Source organism: Lepus europaeus, chromosome 2 (assembly GCF_033115175.1).
Source record: "Lepus europaeus isolate LE1 chromosome 2, mLepTim1.pri, whole genome shotgun sequence".
NCBI classification, from domain to species: domain Eukaryota; kingdom Metazoa; phylum Chordata; class Mammalia; order Lagomorpha; family Leporidae; genus Lepus; species Lepus europaeus.
Window position 1 is genome coordinate 142,915,473 of NC_084828.1, and position 22,056 is coordinate 142,937,528.

Here is a 22,056-nt window from a genome sequence, read left to right on the forward strand (position 1 = left end):
TTTTTCTCGGGCAGAATGAGTTAAACTAATTTCTTCACCAGGACAAAGGTTGTTGATAATCACGTCCAGTAAAGATCACACTCTATGGTGAAATTCCAAAGCATTAACACGAGGCTTAAGACAGGAATATTGCTATCAATTATACAGTTCAACCTGGATTTCAAATAAAACCCACTATAAAAAACTGAGAAAAAAAGTCAAGAGAAAATATTATTATTATTGTCATAATCAACCAAGAGAATCTGCAAATGAAACATTTAAGAAATTCAATAGGGCTGCCACCATGGTTCACTTGGTTAAACCTCCACCTATGGCACAGGCATCCCATAGGTGAATGGGTTCTAGTACTGGTAGCTCTTCTTCCATTCCAGGTCTCTGCTGTAGCCCGGGAAGGCAGTGGAGGATGGCCCAAGTGTTTGGGTACCTGCACCCGCATGGGGGACCAGAGGAAGTACCTGGTGCCTGGTTTCAGATCTTCTTAGTACCAGCTGTGGCACCCATATGGGGGATGAACCAATGAAAGGAAGACCTTTCTGTCTGTCTCTCTCTGTCTCACTGACTAACTCTGCCTGTCAAAAAATAATAATAATAATAGTTCTGTCTCAATCTCTTCCATCAATTTCACTTTCACAGTTATAAATAAAAAAAGAAATCCAGTAATTCTGTCAGAAGTGAGATCAATATAAGAAACAAACTATTTATAAACATTAGAAAAATGTACAACATATACTCAGGATCCTAGAACAACACGAAACAGACTTAGAATTGGGAACTTTGAACTAGCATGGGGCATATCTTAAAAATAGACAGGAAGCAATGAATGGGAAAGAGTTGGTTTGGGGGGGGGGTGCAAAACCTAAGTCCCAAATGGGCGGTACGTGGACAGGGTGCCCTGTGCTTTGTTTGGTCCACGTACAACAGTTTTCCAGACCCCCCGAAAGCGACGAGGGCCAGCATCAGGAAGAGTCCACAGTCAGACGTTCGCCAAGAACTTGCAGAGTCTAGGGCTCGAAGAAAACAGAGTCCGTCATCATTCCAATGTGGGAGACGAGGGGTCCAGTGGTAGGGTGCTGGGGGCGGGCTGGCGTTTTCCAAAGTGCTGAGCTGAGGCTCCAAGCCAACGTAAGGGCCATGACAGTGCCTGGGTGCCTTCTGCGCAGAGCAGGGCCCAAGCAGAACCTGAGGTCTCAGGGCGGCTGCGCTGCAGGCAGCATTGTCCTTGGGTGTGTGAGGAGCTGGTCCTTCTCCCAGACTTGCTGAGCCAACAGCCCTGGAGAATGGTGCAAGGCCGTCTACAGCCAAAGGGCCTCCCTCTCTGCGCCCTTTGTCTCCCCTTGTGGACACACAGCCGGGCACCCAGAAGGGCTCTCAGAAGCCCCTCACCTGGACATCAGCTGCATGGCGAGGGGCTGCAGGGGCAGGTCCTTCATTCCTGGAACAGGCGTCTCCGGGCCTTGCAGGCGGGCCGAGGAGGGCGCTGCGGGCGCCCCGGGGGCTCCGGGGGCCCTGGACTGGGAGACGGAGGCAGAGGCTGGAGCGCAGAGCCGGGCAGCGGCCGCCACAGCTCGAAGTCCAGGTCGAAGCCCGAGCCGCGGCTGGAGCCCCTTGCAGCGCCCAGGCAGAGCCCCGCGGCCCAGCCGGTTGCAGGCTCCCCGCGGATCGCCAGGAGCAGCTCGGGGTCGGCGTGGTCTTCCGAGGCCTCTCCCTGGCCGGCCATCTCCGTGGGGGCTGCGCACACGAATCCCTGCTGCAGCACGACGTCCTCGGCCGCGGCGTCCAGGACAGCGGGCAGCGCCAGGCCGCCCGGCGTGGGGCCCTGGCCGGCGGCCTCCAGGAGGCCCTCGGGGACCAGCAGCAGCGTGTGGCCGGGCAGAGACACGCTGAGGACCGACGTGGGCTCGGGCTCCAGCAGCAGGTCGACGTGGTCCAGCGGCACCTGCAGGGCGCAGCCGGCGGCCAGGACCACGACGGAGGTGAGCGGCGCGGCGGCTGTCGGGGGCGCGGGCGGGGCCAGGAGGCCGGGCTGGGGCCGGGGCTCGGCGGCCGCGGGCTCCTGCACTCGGCGGCGCTTGGCAGGACCGGGGGCTCCGGGTGCTCCGGGGGCTCCGGGGGCTCCGGGCGCTCCGGGCGGCGGGGGCCCCGCGGGCTCAGGGCAGGCGCTGGGGCTGCGGGGCCGGACGCCCCTCATGGCCACGGCGCTGCGGGCTGCGCTCGGGGGCCGGGCAGAGGGTGCGAGGGGCGCGGGCTTCGCGGTCCTGCGGGCGCTGTCAGGCCCCGGGGACAGGGCAGGCGGCCTGCGGCGGATGGACGGCTGGGCTGCAGTCTGGCTTTGCAGGAGCAGCGCCCACCTCGGGGTCGGGCCTCGCACCTTGGAACCTTCGGCCTTCCTGCTAGCGCTCCGGATGTGCTGTGCTCCACCAACCGTGTTCCAAGTCGCAAAATGTCCCGCCAGACTCCGCCCCCTGGAGCCTCCGCCCCGAAGCGGAATCCTGGGTATGACCAACATCTGGGCTCTGATGGTGGGTTAGGTCAGTGTGCGGGAAAGACTTCGACGAGTCTACAGGGTGCGGGGGACTGGGAGAAAGTCTTAGAAAAGAAATGACAGAGCGGTAATCGAATTTCCAAGATGGCTTCACCTTGGAACCAATGCTTTCCTGTGACTTCCAAGATTCTGAGGAAACCTCAGCTCACAAAGATACACCCCACCCCGCCCCCAAACCAACGCATCCAAATCCCACGGGAAATTCCTGTAATGCATGCAAATCATTTTATTTCAGGAGTAAATGGGGAAAACACATTTCGTTTCAAAGATGGAAAGTGCTTTTGAAATACTTAGGCGAACCCTTTGTGATGTATTTTTTGAAGGTCAAGCCTGTTATAAAATTATCGATTGATAAAATAATGCAATCAATTCAATAGATATACATCTATTTATTTATTTGAAGGCAGAATGTCAGAGAGAGTTAAGCTAGAGAGAGATCTTCTTTCTGCTGGTTCACTCCCCAAATGACCACAGCAACCATGGCAGGGCCAGGAGTCAGGAACTCCATTGTGGTCTCCCACAGTGGTGCAGGGTCCCACGTACTTGAGCCATCATTCACTGCCTTCCCAGGTACACTAGCAGGAAGAAGAGCCGCTGGGACTTCACACAGCAGGCTGACATAGGATGCCAACATCACAAGTCCCACCCCCTCCCCTTTTTTTCAAAATGCGTTTCCCCAGTTTATATTCTTGGAAGCCAAGTATGTTGCCATTTTACTACATCCTTGCTAATGTTTCTTCTTGCCAGAATCTTAAAACTTTTGTAATCTGGTGTAGAAACATGCCAGCACTGCAGGTGGAGGCTTTTATGAGCAGTTTTCATTTATTATGAACCTATTTAAGTATTGTCCACTACATTTTCTCCCCTTGGAACTTCCACATGTTTGAACTTTCCTGTACTAGCTCTTGTTGCCTACTTAGAATTTTTTGCCTGCATTCTTCTATGGTAAATTGTAAGTTTGATAACCTAAAATCTGAGCATCTATAATTATCTTCTCTTTTATGCCTTTAGCAGCACAGCAAGTGGTAGCTATTTTTAATCTCATTTTAAAAGGCAAGAAAACAGAAGCTTCAAAGAGTATTAAAAACCCCTTCCTTTAGGCCGGCGCCGCAGCTCAGTAGGCTAATCCTCTGCCTTGCGGCGCCGGCACACCGGGTTCTAGTCCCAGTCGCGGCACCAATCCTGTCCCGGTTCCCCCTCTTCCAGGCCAGGCCAGCTCTCTGCTGTGGCCAGGGAGTGCAGTGGAGGATGGCCCAAGTGCTTGGGCCCTGCACCCCATGGGAGACCAGAAGAAGCACCTGGCTCCTGCCATCGGAACAGCGCGGTGCGCCGGCTGCAGCGCGCCTACCACGGCGGCCTTTGGAGGGTGAACCAACGGCAAAAGGAAGACCTTTCTCTCTGTCTCCCTCTACTGTCCACTCTGCCTGTAAAAAAAAAAAAAAAAAAAAAAAAAAAAAAAAAAAAAAAAAAAAAAACACGTTCCTTTAAAAAAAAATACATGTATCCTACCCTGCCCCTTTAAAAAAAATACATGTATCCTACCCTGCCCCTACCACCAAGATCCCAGCTTTAACCATAGTCATGGTCATAGTTTCTCTCCCCACTTGTTTCTAATCTTTTGTTTAAAGGCATAAATTATATTTTTATCAACATGTGTCTCTAGCATGTCTAAAGAGGTTCATTTTAACCAACTTCTTTAAAAAGCAGTTCTGTTCTTTGTATCATTTTTTTTTCCCTTAGCCTCATTTTCCTCTTCTTTGGTTGAACAATTTATAGATGACTTTTCAATAATATGGATCCAGTAAATATCTTCATTGTTTCAGGGACTGATTTTGCAGCTTCTTTCAGCGTTCTGTCGTTTATGTTGTCTTGATTTGAATGTCTGCATTGGATAGTGAAGGCACACTTACTGGAACTTTAAATTTGATTTTGAATTTTCATTTATTTATTATTTGAATATCAGAGGGAGGAGGTAGAAGGGGAGAGAGAAAACGCAAGAGGGAGAGGAAGAGGGAGAGTGAAGGAGAGAAATAGGGAGGGGGGTTGAAAGAGAGAGAGAGAGAGAGGTATTTTTCCTCTGTTGGTTTAGTCTCCAAAGCCAGGAGTCCAGAACTCCATCTGGATCTCCCACTTAGGTGTCAGAGACCCAAGTACTTGAATCATCAGCTGCTGTCTCTCAAGGTGTGCATTGGCAGGAAGTTGGATTGGAGGCAGCGCTGGGACCCAAGCCAGGAACTCTGACACGGTAAGTGGGTGTCCCACGCAGTGTCTTAACCACTGGGTTAAATGCTGACTGTGGAGTTTGACATCTGAGAGGACTTTGAGGCTCTTTCTCGGAGAGGCTGAGGTTTGCTCTGGAAAGCTCCCTGAAGCATTGGCAAGCAGTGGATCCTTTGAAGAGCACTCTCTCCCTCCCCACCCAGCCCTCTCTTTCCTTCTCCCTCTCTTCCCCCCATCTGTTGCCTTTCCTTTCTTCTCCTTGTCTTGTCTTCCCCCCTCTTCCTTCCTCCTCTCTGTTTTCTTATAGACCATGTGACTTTTTCTTAGTGCATTTTCTGCTGCTATAGCAGAGTGCCTGAGAAGGGATAACTTATAAAGAAAAGCTGTTTATTTTGGTTCAAGATGTTGAGGCTAGGAAGTTCAAAATCAGGTGGCTGCATTTACTGAGGCCCCAGGGCTGCATCCAGCATGGAGGAAAAGCAGAAGAGCAGGCAGGGCTGGAGAAGAGGAACGGAGCTGGACTCCATGACGGCTGGCCTGTTCCCATGGCAAGGGTGCTGCTCCACTCAAGAGGCCTCCGCATCCAGCACCCAGCACTCACACCAGACCCTGCTTCCCAACACTGCAGTATCGGGGAGCCACTCTGTACGTGAGTTTCGGTGGGGACAACCATACTCAACCCAGAGCAGAATTCCAGATCAACTTCTGTGAGGGCCACCCTTGCCTTGCACTTCCCATGGATCTTGGGGCTTCCCTGGGAGGGAGACCAAACCATGACCTCTGAGAGTAGTGAGCCCCTCATAACCAGTGAATCACCTGGGTGCCAAAAATATTCTCCCCTGCCCTCAATGTGAAATTTTAGATGAGCCTTTCGTTTGCCCTGCTATTGAGCCAAGATGCTGGTAGACAAAATGTGCCACTACTTCCTTTGAAAGATGTCATCTTTTTATTTGCCCACAGATATATCATATTTGGGAGTCTGAGATCCATGCAGGTGAGCTCTTACACAATTCCTGTCTTGTATGCACACTTAGGTTTATTTCATGATCCCCAAATTTGGTTCATTAAAACAAAACTCCAAGCTGCTGTAGACTTCTTATCTTAGTCCCAGCATTTCCTTTACTTGACAGGTTTTTTTGTGATTTTGAAGGGTGTCTTGAAAAATGTACCCAGCACTTTTACATGTTTGGTTCTTTTTTAAAGATTTATGTATGTATGTGAAAGGCTGAGTTGCAGAGAGAAAGGAAGAGAAAGAGAGAGAGACACACACAGAGAGAGAGATAAGAGACAGACAGAGAGAGAGATAGAGCGCTCAATCTTCCATCTGCTGGTTTACTCTCTGAATGGCTGCAACAGCTGCGGCTTCGTCAGGTTGAAGCCCAAATCCTGGAACCATTGTGTCTCCTATGTGGTTGGCAGGGGCCCAGGCACTGGGAGCACAACTGCTTTCCCAGGTGCACTAGCAGGGAGCTGAGTTGGAGGTGGAGCAGCCAGGACTTGAACCAATGCCCATATTGGATGCCACCATTACAAATGGCAGCTTAACACAATGTGTGGCCATGCTGGCTCATGTGTTTTGTCCTTGAGGAATTTTTTCTGGCTATTCTAGTCCAAAATGAGTGTCTTCAGTTATTTCTTTATGTGTAGAATATGGTGCTTTGGAGAAATTCAGAATTTGTAGAAGTAGAATCATCGTTGACTGAGACTTGGAGTTCATTAACCACTGACTCTTACATATGTGCTATATGGAAGAACACGTGATTGTGTGTGTGTGTGTGTGTGTGTGTGAATCCTAGTCAAGATGGTAGCTGGTATAGAGAGGGGATAGTCTTTCTTTCCTGTTAAAATTGACAAGGAAAAATATTATATTTGGATGTCAGTTTTCAAAATGAACACACTTATAGAGTCTAGAAACAGAAGTCCGAATTTTAAGGCCACAGCTTTCTGTCAGTGAAAACAGAATAAATTTTCTAAAAGTTCTACTTAAATTTTAAAAATATTGCCTGACATTTAGTAAACCCTTTCAGGTACAACATTATTAATATATTTGCCCACATTTAATTTAGCTTGTACCTCAAGGAGTCATTAAAAATTGGTGCTCTTCTTCCTACCCAGCTCACTATTGATGACCTGGGAAAGCATGGCCCAAGACCTTGGGCCCCTGCACATGCGTGGGAGACCCAGAAGAAGCTCCCGGCTCCTGGCTTTGGTCTGGCCAAGCCCTAGCTGTTGTGCCCATTTGGGGAGTGAACCAGCAGAAGGAAGAACTCTCTCTCTCTCTCTCTCTCTCTCTCTCTCTCTCTCTCTCACTTTCTTTTTGCCTCTGCCTCTCAGTAACTCTCCCTTTCAAATTCATAAATAAATTTTAAAAAGACTGTCATTTCCTCATTGAGAGTCTCAGCACTTGCTGAATATTGTGAGCTCACGAGAGGAAGGCTTTTTTCTGGGGATTCTATTCTATCCCTCTGTCTATATGTTTGTCTCCCTTCTCACACTATTTTGATTATATGGGTTTATAGGAATATTTTTAAATTTATTTATTTATTTGAAAGGCAGAGTTACTGGGGGTGGGGGTGGAGAAGAGATCGTCCATCTACTGGTTCACTCACCAAAAGGCTGCAACAGCCAGGGCTGAGCCAGGGCTCAGCTAGGAGCCTGGAACTCCATCCAGGCTTCCCACATAGGTGCAACGGTCCAACCCCAGGGCCATCCTCTGCTGCTTTCCCCAGTGTATTTGCAGGGAGCTGCAGCAAAAGTAGACTGGAACTGGCACCTCTATGGGATGCCAGCACTGCAGGCAGCAGCTTCAGCTACTGTGCCACAGCACTGAACTCCTATAATAAGTTTTGAAAATAGGATATCTGGAGTTGTAACTTTGTTGTTTTCAAGATAGTTTGGATACTTGGGGTTCCTTGAAATGCCATATGAATCTTAAGATGGATGTTTCTGCTTCTACTAAAAAAAGTTGCTGGGATTGTGATAAGGACTGTGCTGAATTATAAATGATTTTGGGTGGTACTGACATTTTAACAATGTTAACTCTTTCAATATATGAACACAGAGTATGTTATCATTTATCCGTGCCTTCTTTACTTTGTTTCAGCAATGTTTTGTAGTTTTCAGTGTTGAGTGTTTTCCCTTGGTTCAATTTATTCCCAGTTATTTTATTATTTCTGATGCTATTGTTGTAATTAATCATCATTTTAAAGGTGTCCACATCAATGCTGAGTGAAGAAAGTAATCAATTTGTCTATATCGTGATGAGTAGTTTCTCGAAAAATGTTCACTGATGTATTTGATATCAGCTGATGCCACCAATAGGCTGCCTTGCGAGTGCTGAAGATCATTGGATGAAAGGTAGATCCAGATTTTTATTCATTTATTGATTGATTGATTTTCCATTCTTCCGTTCCAAAATCAGGGGCTAATCACTGATTTAACATAATGACCTTTTGGATTGACTTCAGAGATTCACTCTTATTCTATTTATTGAGCACATAGTGTAAAATTTTATTGTCAGGCCTGCCTTTGTGGCACAGAGGGTTACACCACTGCCTGAGACACCTGCATCTCATATGAGTGCAGGTTCGAGTCCTGGCTGCTCCACTTCCTATCCAGTGCCCTGCAAATGCATCTGGAAAAGCAATGGAAGATGGTCCAAATGCCTGGGCCCCTGCACCTATGTGGGAGACCTGCATGGAGTTCCAGGATCCTGGGTCAGTCTGGCCTAGCTTTGGCAGTTGTGGCCATTTGGGGGAGTGAATCTTTCTCTGTTTCTCTCTCTTTCTTTCACTCTCTTTCTCTGTGTGTGTCTCTTCCTCTCTGTAACTCTTTCAAATAAACAGATAAATCAGTCTTTAAAAAAAAGAGATCGGACTGCCTTCCTGTTACAGCACAAGCTGAAGCACAGGGCTGGATCACTCAGCCCCTTCTCTCATTATCAACCCAATTTGAAAGAGCAAAATAATTTATTTGAAAGGCAGAGTTTCAGAGGCAGAGAGAAAGAGAGAGAGAGGTTTTCCATCTGCTGGTTCATTCCCTAATGTGCACAACGTCCAGAGCTGTACCGATTCGAATCGAGGTGCTTCTTACAGGTCTCCCATATGGGTGCAGGGACCCAAGGACTTGAGCCATTCTCTACTGTTTTCCCAGGCCATAGCAGAGAGCAGGATTGGAAGAAGAGCTACAGAGAGGCAAAAGCATGCACACACGCGCGCACACACACACACACACACACACAGAGAGAGAGAGAGAGAGAGAGAGAGAGAAGGTCTTTCATCTACTGGTTTACTCCCCAGCCATGGCCACAAAGGCTGGAGCCAGGCCCATCTGAAACTAGGAGCCAGATGCCTCCTCTTGGTCTCCCAAGTGGGTGCAGGGACCTAAGGACTTGAGCCATCTTCTGCTGCTTTCCTAGGCCATAGCATAGAGCTGGATCAGAAGTGGAGCAGTTGGGACTAGAACTGACACCCATATGGGATGCAGGCACTGCCGGTGGTGGCTTTACCCACTGTGCCACAGCACCATCCCCCCTTTTGTTTTGAGATTTATTTATTTATTTGAAAGGCAGAGTTACAGCGAGAGAAAGAGAGAGGGAGAGTCAGAGTGAGATCTTCCATCCGCTGGTTCACTTTCCATATGGCTGGAATCACCAGAGCTGGACCAGACCAAGCCAGGAGCCAGGAGCTTCTTCCGGGTCTCCCATGGAATTGCATCCAGGGGCCCAAGCACTTTGGCCATCTTCTGTGGATTTCCCAGGTGCATTAGCAGGGAGCTAGATGTGAAGTGGAGCAGCAGGGACTTGTACCAGCACACATATGGGATGCTGGCAGTGCAGATGTGGCTAGCCACAGTGCTAGCTCCTCAAGTTCCTTCATTGGTCTGTTTTTGATGGGATTCCAGCAGAGGCAGGAAGTCTCCTTTGTCTCCAGGCATCCTTCAGTCATGTACTGCTCCACAAGGAGACCCTCTGTATCTGTACTCTCTGATCTTGGGGGAGTGAACCAGCTGTCGCAGGCACACTGAGTTCTACCATCTGGGTTGATGTCACCCCTGGGAGGAATCTCTATTCCAAAGGAGAACTTGGATCAGTAGTTGCCTATGCTGTGTAATAACCTCCAGTTTCATTTTTGCGTCAACAGGTATATGAGGTCAGGATTCTCAGCAGGAGTCTGTGTGTGTTTGAGTGAGGAATAGAAATTCCCCTGGTGGAGATGAGATGATGCTGAGGTTCCCTTTGTTTTGGTAGAGGGGACAGAGTGGCAGAACTAAGGGGAGCTGCCTTGGTGACTGAGAGCGTGAAAGTGACAGTCAGATGAGGGGACCCCAAGAGTTCCATGGAAAAACGCAATGAAAAGGTTATTTTTGTGCAAAAGAATTTGAAATACATGCATAGTTTCTTCACAAAACAAGCCCCATCCTAGAATTTCATAAAACACGAATCACCTGTTGTGTGTTCTGTTGGTAGTGATGCCTGTATTGCATGTGAAATTGTCATTCCTTTGGCTTCCAAAGATATTGTGGGAAATTTGGGTAACAGTTTGGTAGACTCTATCTAAACTTTCATAAGCCCTGCTCCCAGTCCTGTTGTTTTTTTCTATGTCAGTGGGATTTCTAGCTCAGAGAAGGTAATTTACAGTGTCAAAATGTTTATCTGGGATATGCACCAGCCCCTATAGATAATGCAAAGATATGTCCAGAACAGATAAACTTGATGATGAGTAGAATAATCCTCTGAAACTCATAATATAGTCCCATTGGGGAGCCTGTGCTATTAAATTTCCATGTGCAGATCAGTCTCCTACTCACTTGAGGGTGTGTTATCAGAAAGCAGAGAGGAGTATTTTGAGTCAAGGACCCAAGGCTGGGCAATAGGGGAAAAGATGTGCTATTTGACATACCAGCCATAGGTATGGCATTGTAGCTCTGTGGATTAAGCTAACACCCGGGATGCAGCTTCCCACATGGGCCCTGGTTCAAGTTCTGCCTGTTGCACTTCTGATCCAGCTCCCTATTAATGTGCATGAAAAAGCAGCAGAGGATGGTCCAAGTCCTTGGACCGGGCACCCTTGAGGGACTGGAAGAAACTCTTGGCTCCTGGCCATGGTCTGTCTCAGTCTTGCCTGTTGTGGCCATTTGGGGGGTGAACCAGAGGATGGATGATCACCATCTCTCTCTGTGTAACTCTGCTTTTCAAATAAATAAGTAAATCTTTTAAAAAAGGAAATACCACCAGTGTTGTATGTTTATCCTGGGAAGATCCAAGCAAAGGCAGCAACACTAAATATATTAACAGAAGCATTTGCATTGTTATTGAAAATGGTTTTGGTATGGATTTTAGGAGACTTTTCAGACTGTTGTTGAGCCCCAGGTTTATGGAGAGAAAGATGTTGTAGGTTTCCTGCTGAGTAAGTCCCATCAGGTTTTGCCATCCAGGATTTAGCACCTGTGATTCTGTCCAGTATGTGGATGAGTTGAAATGTCAGGTAATCCTAGATCATCTGTACCCAAAGGAAATCTAATCTCTTCCATGAATATTTGGTGGTCTTGTCTGGATTTAGGGAGACTTGCTATTCTTAATTAATCCTGAGTGCCAAGTTTAAATTCTACAACAGTTGCCTAAATACTTGGTATATAAGGGAATGAACCTTTCAAGGTAACTGGCATTTTAGATTCTTGGGAGAGTTGGTAGAGAGATTAGAGGGCATGGGCAGGGAGGATCAGAGGAAGGAGCTATCAGAGGAGTGGGAAGAGAGGCTGGAAGGGTAAGGGGCAGAGGAGATCTGGATGTAGGACCAGGATGCACAATTTAATGGGGAAATGAATCTACCTTGTTGTTTACCCAGTGCTCATTAGCTTTTGACAAAGAATCTTTTTGTTTTTTTTATTTTTTTTTTGGTGCAATTTAAAAAGATTTATTTATGTATTTCTTGAGAGGTAGAGTTACAGACAGAGAAAGGGAAAGACAGAGAGAAAGGTCTCCCATCGCTGGTTCAATTCCCAATTGGCTGCAATGAATGGGGTTGAGGCAATCTAAAGCTGGGAGCCAGGAACTTCTTCTGGGTCTCTCACACAGGGGCAGGGGCCCAAGCACCTGGGCCATCTTCTACTGCTTTCCCAGGCCACAGTAGAGAGCTGGATCAGAAGAGTAGCACCCGAGATTGATTCAGCACCTATTTGGGATGCTTCCACCACAGGTGGCAGTTTTACCAGCTATACCACAGCAGCAGCTCCTACCAAAGAATCTTTCCATGAAGCCAAATATGCTATATGTAAGAGATGCACAAACCAAACCAGTCTAATCCTGCCATGGGGAGAGTGCTTGTAAATTCACAGCTGTCCCTTCTGCAGGCTGACATCCCGCATCCTCAGGTGTATACTGGTTTATGTTGGGTGATTCCTGCATCTCTTCCAGGATGTGTAAAAACATTCCCAGATGCTTTAGCAGGGCACTGGATTGGAAGTGGAGCAGCCAGGACTTGAACCTGCACTCATATGAGATGCAGGTTTCTCAGGCAGTGGTGTTACCCTCTGTGCCACAATGGCAAGCCTGACAATAAAATCTTACACTCAGTGTTCAATAAATACATAAATCTTCAAAGTGTGAATCTGAAGTCAATCAAAAAGGTCATTATGTTAAATCAGAGATTAGCCCCTGAATTTGGAAAGGAAGAACGGTTAAAAAAAACTATCTAACAAATAAAAATCTGGCTCTACCTTCCCCCCGATGATCTTCAGATCTCACAAGGCAGCCTATGGGTGGCACCAGCTGAATTTCATAAAACACGAATAACCTGTTGTATGTTCTGTTGGTCGTGACGCCTATATTGCACAAAGAGCAGTCCAGTGAGGGGATGGTTAGGCCAGTGCTGGTTCCACAGATGCTCCAGGAAGCTCTACAGGGGGCTAACCCCATTCAGCCAGGCCAAGTGCGATGCATGGTAAGCAACACTACTGTTTTGAGTTTAGAGTTTAGGGCAGTAGAAGAGAGAGGCTAGAAAAACTAGTTCTTGGTTTTATTAAAAGGGCACCCTAAGCCTCATCACCATGCCATTTGAATGATTTTGGAATTTGCTTGAACATATTTTTATTTTTTAAAAGATTCTTTATTTCAAAGGCAGATTGAGAGAGAGAGAGAGAAAAGAAGAAGAAGAAGAAGAAGAAGAAGAAGAAGAAGAAGAAGAAGAAGAAGAAGAAGAAGAAAGAGAGAGAGAGCGAGAGAGAGAGATATTCCATCCATTGTTTCATTCCCCAAATGGCTACAATAGTCTGAGCTGTCTGGCCAAAACCAGGAGCATGAAACTCCATCCAGGCCTCCACCATGAGTGGTAGGATTCCAGGAACTTATGACGTTTTCTGTTGCCTTCCCAGGCATATTAGCAGGGAGCTGGTTCAGAAGTGGATCAGCCAGGAGTTGAACAACTGGTTGAACCCACTGTGCCAGAGCACCAGCCCTGGAACAGGCTTCTTTTAACACAGTCCTTATATACTGTTCATCAAGCAAGTCCCCCTTTCCTTTCTGCTGTGAGGGTATCAGCTTGTTCTCTTGGTAGAAGCACATTTTTTAAAAATCCTATCCCTGAAGTTCTCTAAAGCATCTATTTTTCTCTCTTACCATTAAAATTAACTTATTTAGGACAGGTTTGGGTTTACCGAAAATTGGGCAGATGGCACAGAGTTTCTCAGCTCAGTTTCCCCACTGTGATGTCTTGCATTACAATCTATAAGGTGTTACCATTAAGAAACCAATAGTGATACATTGTTAATTATGTCTGTTGTTACACTGTGTTCACTCTGTGTTGTAGGGTTCCATGGCTTTCAACAAAGGCACAATATTCTGTGCCTGCCATTTAAGTAGAATAGTCTCTCCACCCTAAAATTCCCCCATGCTCCACTTATTCCTCATCCCCCTCCTTCTAAATCCCTGGCTATCATTTTTTCAAAGCTGTATCTTTAGATTTGCCCCTTTCCAGAATGTCATAGAGTTGGAAACATACAGCCTTTAGTCTTCTCAGACCGGCTTCTTTCACTTGGTAACTGAGGCTTCTCTGAATTTTCATGGCTTCATCACTCAAGCTTTTGATGACCAAGCAATATTCCATTGTATGGATGTACCATAGTTTGCTTATTCATTCACCTACTGAGGCCATCTTAGTTCCAGTTTTCCTAGCAATGGGTTTTTGTTGGTTACCAACAACAAGAGTGAGGTGGACATTGTGGCAGAGTGGGTTGTATCACCATGGGGGAACCTGCATCCCCTCTCAGAGTGCTGGTCTGAGTCCTGGGACCTCTGCTTCCAGTCCAGTTTCCTGGTTTGTTGTTGTTGTTGTTTAATATTTACTTATTTATTTGAAAGGCATAGTTAGGGAGAGAGAGAGTTCACTTCCCAAATGGCCTCAATGGCGAAGGCTAGACCAGGCCAATCCCAAGATGCAGGAGTTTCTTCCAGGTCCCCCACTTGGGTACAGGGGCACAAGGACTCGGGCCATCTCTCACTGCTTTGCCAGGTGAATCAGCAGGGAGATGTATCAGAAGTGGAGCAACCGGGACTTGAACTGGCGCCCATATGAGTGGGATGCTGGCTCTGCAGATGACGGCTTAATGCACTGCACCACAGCGCAGAACATTCCAGCTTTCTGCTAATGCATCCTGGGAAGCAGCAGATGATGGCTCAAGTGCTTCCCTCCTTGTCTCCCCAGTGGAAAACCCTGATGGAGTTCCTGGATCCCTATTTGGCCTGGTTCAGTAGTGGCTGCTGTGGGCATCTGGGGAATGAAACAGCTGATGGGCAATATCATTTTCTCTCTCTGGCCCTTCCTCTCTCTGCACTGCTCTGCCTTTCAAGTAAGATTTGGAAATAAATTAAAAAAAAAACAAAAGAGAGATAAAAACTCAAGGACTTGTCTCAACTGCTTATGCACAGACACAAGTGTTCCATGTGGTCAGGGTGTGTAGAGAAAGAGGCCACAGAGCAGCTCCCTTCAGGTTACAGAAGACCTGTTTCACCTGGTTTGCCTCTGGACCGTTAGTTCAAAAGCAGGCATTTCTGTCTCAAATAAACTCTAGCCACTGCTGTCTGCAATAGCCAGTTAAACCCAGAAATATTCGCAGTTGTCTCTTGTGAAGGGTATAGACTATGTCAGGATGATCTTTAGTCTGTTAGGAGAAAAAGCTTTTTCCTCAAACAGGTCATACACTATTATCTGGCAGAATTGGAACGTATTTTCTAAAATTTGATGGCTGTTTTCTGAGAAACTTGGGGGGAAGTCAACGATCATTTTTGGGGGGTCATTGTTCTCCGATATAATTTAGGATATCTCAACCTACAATATGAGAACTTAATACAAGGGGGTTATAGATCTTCTCAGTCTTGGCTGAGAAATTCAAGGGTGTTCCAACACACTCCAGGGGTCTGAGTGTCTCTGGTAATACTGCTGTCCTTCCACTTGAATACACAAAGTTATCGACCAGACCAGTCTAGACGTATGTCCCAAAAAGAGAGCAGACATTCACTATCTTGAAGCCAGTAGCTTCAGGGGGAACTGATGGCACGAGAGTGTTTGGTCAACTTCTGCTGGGAAGGATGCGTAATGATTGTCTGGGTGGCCTTGAGGTCTTGAGCAATCCATATCCTTGTAGTCCTGCTTCTTTGCTAGCAGCCTAGGAGGGTCACAAGGGCTAGTGTTGGGTAGGAAAAGACCTTTGTGTGTGAGGCCTTCTACCATGGGCTTGAGTCATTCCTTTGGCTTCCAAAGATACTGTGGGAAATTTGGGTGACAGTTTGGTAGATTCTATCTAAACTTTAATAGGCCCTGCTCCCAATCCTGTTGTTTTTCTCTGTGTCAGTGGGATTTCTAGCACAGAGAAGGTAATTTACAGTGTCAAGATGTTTATCACGGCTATGCCCCAGATCCAATAGATAATGCAAAGATACGTCCAGAACAGATACAACTTGATGATGAGTAGAAAAATCCTCTGAAACTCATGAAATAGTCCCATTGGGGAGCTTGTGCTATTAAATTTCCATGTGCAGATCAGTCTCCTACTCACCTGAGGGTGTGTTATCAGAAAGCAGAGAGGAGTATTTTTAGTCAAAGCCCAAGGGTTGCAGTTAAAGGCTGGGCAATAGGGAAAACCATGGGGGCTGACGTTTTGGCACAGTGGATTAAGCTAACGCCTGGGATGCGACATCCCACATGGGCCCTGGTTCAACTGCTGGCTGCTCCACTTCCAATCCTTCTCCCTATTATGTGCCTGGGAAAGCAGCGGAGGATGGTTCAGGTCCTTGGTCCCCTGCACCCATGAGAGACCTGGAATAAGCTCCTGGGTCCTAGCTTCAGACTGACTCAGTCTTGGCTGTGGAGGCCATTTGGGGAGTGAAAAAGAGGATGGATATCTCCTACTCTTTCTCTTTTTGAAGCTCTGCCTTTCAAATAAAAAATAAATCTTTTTAAAATGGTACTACCATCGGTGCTGTATGTTCATCTAGGGAAGAGTCCAAGAAAAGGTAGCAACACTAAGTTTATTAGCAGTAGCATGTGCATTGTTATTCAAATATATTAGGTATGGATTTTAGGAGACTTTTCAGACTGTTGTTGAGCCCCAGGTTTATGGATAGAAAGATGCTGTAGATTTCTTGCTGAGTCAGTCTAGTCAGTTTTGCCACCCAGGATTTAGCACCTGTGATTCTGTCCAGTATGTGGATGAGTTGAAATGTCAGGTAATCCTAGATCATATGTACCCAAAGGAATTCTAATCATTTCCATGAATATTTGGTGGTCTTGTCTGGATTTAGGGAGACTTCCTATTCTTAATTAATCTTGAGTGCAAAGTTTAATTCTACAAATGTTGCCTAAATACCTGGTACATAAGGGAATGAACCTTTCAAGGTAACTGACATTTTAGGTTCTTGGGAGAGTTGGTGGAAAGGGTCGAGGGTATGGGTAGGGAGGATCGAAGGAAGGAGCCATCAGAGGTGTGGGAAGAGAGGTTGGAAGGATAAGGGGCAGAGGAGATCTGGATGTAGGACCAGGATGCACGATTTAATGGGGAAATGAATCTACCTTGTTGTTTACGCAGTGCTCATTAGCTTTTGACAAAGATCTTTTTGTTTTGATATTTAATGCTTTTTAAAAAAATTTATTTATGTTTTTATTGAGAGGTATACCGACAGAGAAAGGGAAAAATAGAGAGAAAGGGCTTCCATCACTGGTTCAGTCCCCAATTGGCTGTAATGAATGGGGCTGCGGCAATCCAAAGCCAGGAGCCAGGAGCTTCTTCTGGGACTCTCACATAGGGGCAGGTCCCAACACCTCAGCCATCTCCCACTGCTTTCCAGACCATAGTAGAGAGCTGGTTCAGAAGAGGAGCACCAGAGATTGAACCAGTACCCAGTTGGGATTCTTGCACCACAGATGGAAGCTTTACCCGCTATGGCACAGCCGCAGGTCCTCCCAAAGAATCTTTTCTTGAAGGCAAATATGCTATATGTAAGAGATGCACAAACCAAACCAGTCAAATCCTATATTGGGGAGAATGCTTCTAAATTGACAGCTGTCCCTTCTGCAGGCTGACATCCCGCATCCTCAGGTCTAAACTTGACTTCCACTGGTTTATATTGGCTGATTCCTGCATCTCTTCCAGGATATGTAGAGACCCCTACCTTACGATGTACCTAACTGGGCTATTTGTGCTTGAGCTACTTGCGTTGTGGTAAAGAGAGGCTGTGAGAGCAGATCAAATGGTTGGTGCATGTTGTCTTTCTAAGTAGAAGCTTCTGCATCATTTTTTTTAAAAAAATTATTTATTTATTTATTTATTTATTTATTTGAAATGTAGAGCAACAGAGAGAGAGGGAGAGACTGATAGAGAGATCTTCCATCTACTGGTTCACTTCTCAACAGGCTGCCATGCCTAGGACTGGAACAGGCCTAGGCCAATAGCCTGGAACTTCTTCCAGGTCTCTGATTGGGTGGCAAGGGCAAAAGTGATTGGCCCATCATCTGCAGTTTTCCTAGACACATTAGCAGGGAACTGGATGATAAGCAGAGTTGCCAGGACTCACACTGTGCTCTGATATGGGATGGGATGTTGTTGCAAGCAGTGGCTTAACCCCCTTGTGCCACAATGCCTGCCATTCTGCATCATCTTAGAGAGCTATACAGAGGAGGGGGCCACTCATGCAGCCAAGAGATTGGGAGGCACCTGCAGATTTAAGATTCTGAAATCTGTCTACCTGGTTGTTTTCATCCAGTGTCAGGGCCCAATCAGGGCTGTGACCTCACCATTACACACTTCTTTGAGAACTTTAACCTTTTCTTGTACTCCACTGTCCTACACTAAATCCTGGGTCAGACATACAGTATCCCCTCACTCACTCCACCATTAGCCTGGGACAGGAAAGGCTACCTTTGTTCTGCCAAGGGTTTTTTTAGATCTCATATTAAGTTTTGATTGGCAATTAATCACTCTGTTTCATAAGTGCGCTGACTATCTGGGAACAACCATTTCACCCCATGCTATTTGTACATATTAGCTCTTGTAATGATTCTGTGCCCCAAATTTTCCAATGCCCAGGATACTGAAAATATCAGTGTTGTTCCTTCCACCAGTGTCCCAGTACGTTCACCACAGATTCAGAGCTTATCCGCATTGCTGCAGCATGTCACAAGCTATTCCAAGTCCGTTTTATTAGCTGCTTCCTACGACAACTCCTGGCCCATTTGGGAAGATGGAGATTTACAAGCAGGACTTAGGAGAGTGTAGACTATATGGCCAGGCAGATAGAGAAGTTGACCTGGGATGCTGCTGTAACAAAGGCCTCATCCAACTCACAGCTCTACAAATGGGATGGCCCTTCAGAGTTGATTTAACTAAAATTGTGGGCTGGCTGAGCTACTTACTAATAGAGCAGTCACTGAAGTGCACTACCCATGGAGGTAGAGGGTCATTCCTGGGGAACAACCCAGCTGAGTCAGCTGATACTCCCAGCAGTGCTGATGGGTGGGCCAAGGGGCCATCCATCCCAGCATCACTACCTTACCCACACTGGAACTGGTGTCCTCAGGCGATTGCTTGAGCATGACAGCTGTGATTTCTGAGTGGCAAAGTCCATGAGCACCACAAATGCTGTCTTATACAGAACATAAGCAGAGTTTTGAAAACAGGCAACGATAGCATATTATGATGAAGGCTACAGAATGTCAAGTGGGTGGGTTTAATGGAATTGCATCACTTGTTCTCACAGCAGTTCTTGAGATTGGAGAGGGGCTAAAATGTACAGGAGAAACTGACCCATTTTTTAAATTGAAATTTGAAAGGCTTACTTCTCAAGATATGAAAGATCACAGGTTGCAGCAGACAGCTTTTCGAACACTGAACACATCCGACTCAACTGTAGAACATCAAAGTCAAGAAAGCCAACAGCCTCATCTCATACAAGGAATAGACAACAGCAATGGCAGACTTTGAACATGCACTACTAGAATGGCAGGGAAAGGAATACAAGAGTATCTTAAAAGCAGTGAGGGAGCGCAGGCAGTAGTTGAGAACTTCAAACCCACCTGAAACCTAACACATACTAGCTTGAAGGTGTGATTGAAATATGTGCAGATACACAAAACTAAGATTTGCCACACAGGCCATAGCTGAAAGAATTCTTGGAAAGCACACCTCGGTAGGACAACAGATACAGAGGAAATGAAGCAGCAAAATGCAAGTAGAGAAAATGGGCAAAGACACTGATAACGTATGTCAGTAAATCTAAATAATAATTATTAATGTTCAACAAACAATAACAACTTCTTTATCAGTAATAATTTTTATTTTTTATGTAATGTAAAATAAACTTGGCAAAAGAATGGATATGAAAATTTAGCAATGCATATTTAAAACCCAAACACAGAAACAAAAATTAAAACCCCAAAGAAGACTAGAAGTAGAATCATATTATAGATTATCAGTGGCTAGAAGTTTAAACAGTATAATTGCCACAGGAATTGATTCAAACCAAACAAAAGTCATGTTAGTACAAAGAGAAAACCATTTCTTAATATGTAAAATCGGAAGGTGATGCTACAGTCATCCAGCTCAGATCAACCTTTTTTCTTGGGAAGAACGAGTTTAAACTAATGTCTTCACTAGGACATGGGTTGTTGATAATCACGTCCAGGAAAGATCACACTCTATGGTGAAATTCCAAAGCATTAACACGAGGCTTAAGACAGGAATATTGCTATCAATTATACAGTTGAACCTGGATTTCAAATAAAACCCAGTATAAAAAACTAAGAAAAAAGTCAAGAGAAAATATTATTATTATTGTCATAATCAACCAAGAGAATCTGCGAATGAAACATTAAAGAAATTCAATAGGACTGGCGCCATGGCTCACTTGGTTAACCCCCTGTCTGTGGCACTGGTATCCCATATGAGCACTGGGTTCTAGTATTGGTTGCTCTTATTCCAGTCCAGCTCTCTGCTGTGGCCCGGGAAGGCAGTGGAGGATGGCCCAAGTGCTAGGGTGCCTACATCCGCGTTGGAGACCGAAGGAAGTACCTGGTGGCTGGTTTCAGATCTGCATAGTACCACCTGTGGCACCCATATGGGGGATGAATGAATGAAAGGAAGACCTTTCTGTCCATCGCACTCTGTCTCAATGTGTAACTCTGCCAGTCAAAAATAATAATAATAATAATAATAATTCTGTCTCAATCACTTCCCTCAATTTCACTTTAACAGTTATAAATAAAAAAAGAAATCTAATAAATCTATCAGAAGTGAGATCAATATAAGAAACAAATTATTTCTATACATTAGCAACAATGAACAACATATACTCAGGATCCTAGAACAACACAAAACAGAATTGGGAACTTTGAACTAGCATGGGGCATTATCTTAAACATAGACAGGAAGCAATGAATGGGAAAGAGTTGGTATTTGGGGTGGGGGTGCAGAAACCTAACTCCCAAACCTAACTACTTTTGCTAACCAAGTCATGAACAAAATGGGGGTACGTGGTCAGGGTGCCCAGAGCTTTGTTTGGTGCATGTACAATTGTTTTCCACCCCCCGAAAGCGACTAGGGCCAGCATCAGGAAGACTCCACGGTCAGACGTTTGCCAAGAACTTGCAGAGTCTAGGGCCCGAAGAAAACAGAGTCTGTCATCATTCCAATGTGGGAGATGAGGGGTCCAGTGGTAGGGTGCTGGGGGCGGGCTGGCGTTTTCCAAAGTGCTGAGCTGAGGCTCCAAGCCAACGTAAGGGCCATGACAGTGCCTGGGTGCCTTCTGCGCAGAGCAGGGCCAAGCAGAACCTGAGGTCTCAGGGCCGCTGCGCTGCAGGCAGCATTGTCCTTGGGTGTGTGAGGAGATGGTCCTTCTCCCAGACTTGCTGAGCCAACAGCCCTGGAGAATGGTGCAAGGCCGTCTACAGCCAAAGGGCCTCCCTCTCTGCCCTTTGTCTCCCCTTGTGGACACACAGCAGGGCACCCAGAAGGACTCTCAGAAGCCCCTCACCTGGACATCAGCTGCGTGGCGAGGGGCTGCAGGGGCAGGTCCTTCATTCCTGGAACAGGCGTCTCCGGGCCTTGCAGGCGGGCCGAGGAGGGCGCTGCGGGCGCCCCGGGGGCTCCGGGAGCCCTGGACTGGGAGACGGAGGCAGAGGCTGGAGCGCAGAGCCGGGCAGCGGCTGCCACAGCTCGAAGTCCAGGGCGAAGCCCGAGCCGCGGCTGGAGCCCCTTGCAGCGCCCAGGCAGAGCCCCGCGGCCCAGCCGGCTGCAGGCTCCCCGCGGAACGCCAGGAGCAGCTCGGGGTCGGCGTGGTCTTCCGAGGCCTCTCCCTGGCCGGCCATCTCCGTGGGGGCTGCGCACACGAATCCCTGCTGCAGCACGACGTCCTCGGCCGCGGCGTCCAGGACAGCGGGCAGCGCCAGGCCGCCCGGCGAGGGGCCCTGGCCGGCGGCCTCCAGGAGGCCCTCGGGGACCAGCAGCAGCGTGTGGCCGGGCAGAGACACGCTGAGGACCGACGTGGGCGCGGGCTCCAGCAGCAGGTCGACGTGGTCCAGCGGCACCTGCAGGGCGCAGCCGGCGGCCAGGACCACGACGGAGGTGAGCGGCGCGGCGGTTGTCGGGGGCGCGGGCGGGACCGGGAGGCCGGGCTGGGGCCGGGGCTCGGCGGCCGCGGGCTCCTGCACTCGGCGGCGCTTGGCAGGGCCGGGGGCTCCGGGCGCTCCGGGCGGCGGGGGCCCCGCGGGTTCAGGGCAGGCGCTGGGGCTGCGGGGCCGGACGCCCCTCAT

General features: G+C 47.3%; 2 protein-coding genes across 2 annotated transcripts; both read right to left on the reverse strand.

Annotated features, from left to right (window-relative positions):
- Nucleotides 1-1,426: 1,426 nt before the first annotated feature.
- On the reverse strand, nucleotides 1,427-2,506 carry LOC133751931 (proline-rich protein 23A-like). Its single transcript, XM_062182162.1, has one exon. The coding sequence runs from the start codon at nucleotides 2,504-2,506 to the stop codon at nucleotides 1,427-1,429; it is 1,080 nt and encodes a 359-aa protein (XP_062038146.1).
- Nucleotides 2,507-21,321: 18,815 nt separating this feature from the next.
- Nucleotides 21,322-22,056, reverse strand: LOC133751936 (proline-rich protein 23A-like). Its single transcript, XM_062182175.1, has one exon. The coding sequence runs from the start codon at nucleotides 22,054-22,056 to the stop codon at nucleotides 21,322-21,324; it is 735 nt and encodes a 244-aa protein (XP_062038159.1).

Coding starts and splice junctions, on each gene's coding strand:
- LOC133751931 (XM_062182162.1), bottom strand. CDS start 2,506: ATGTTGGTCATACCCAGGATTCCGCTTCGGGGCGGAGGCTCCAGGGGG.
- LOC133751936 (XM_062182175.1), bottom strand. CDS start 22,056: ATGAGGGGCGTCCGGCCCCGCAGCCCCAGCGCCTGCCCTGAACCCGCG.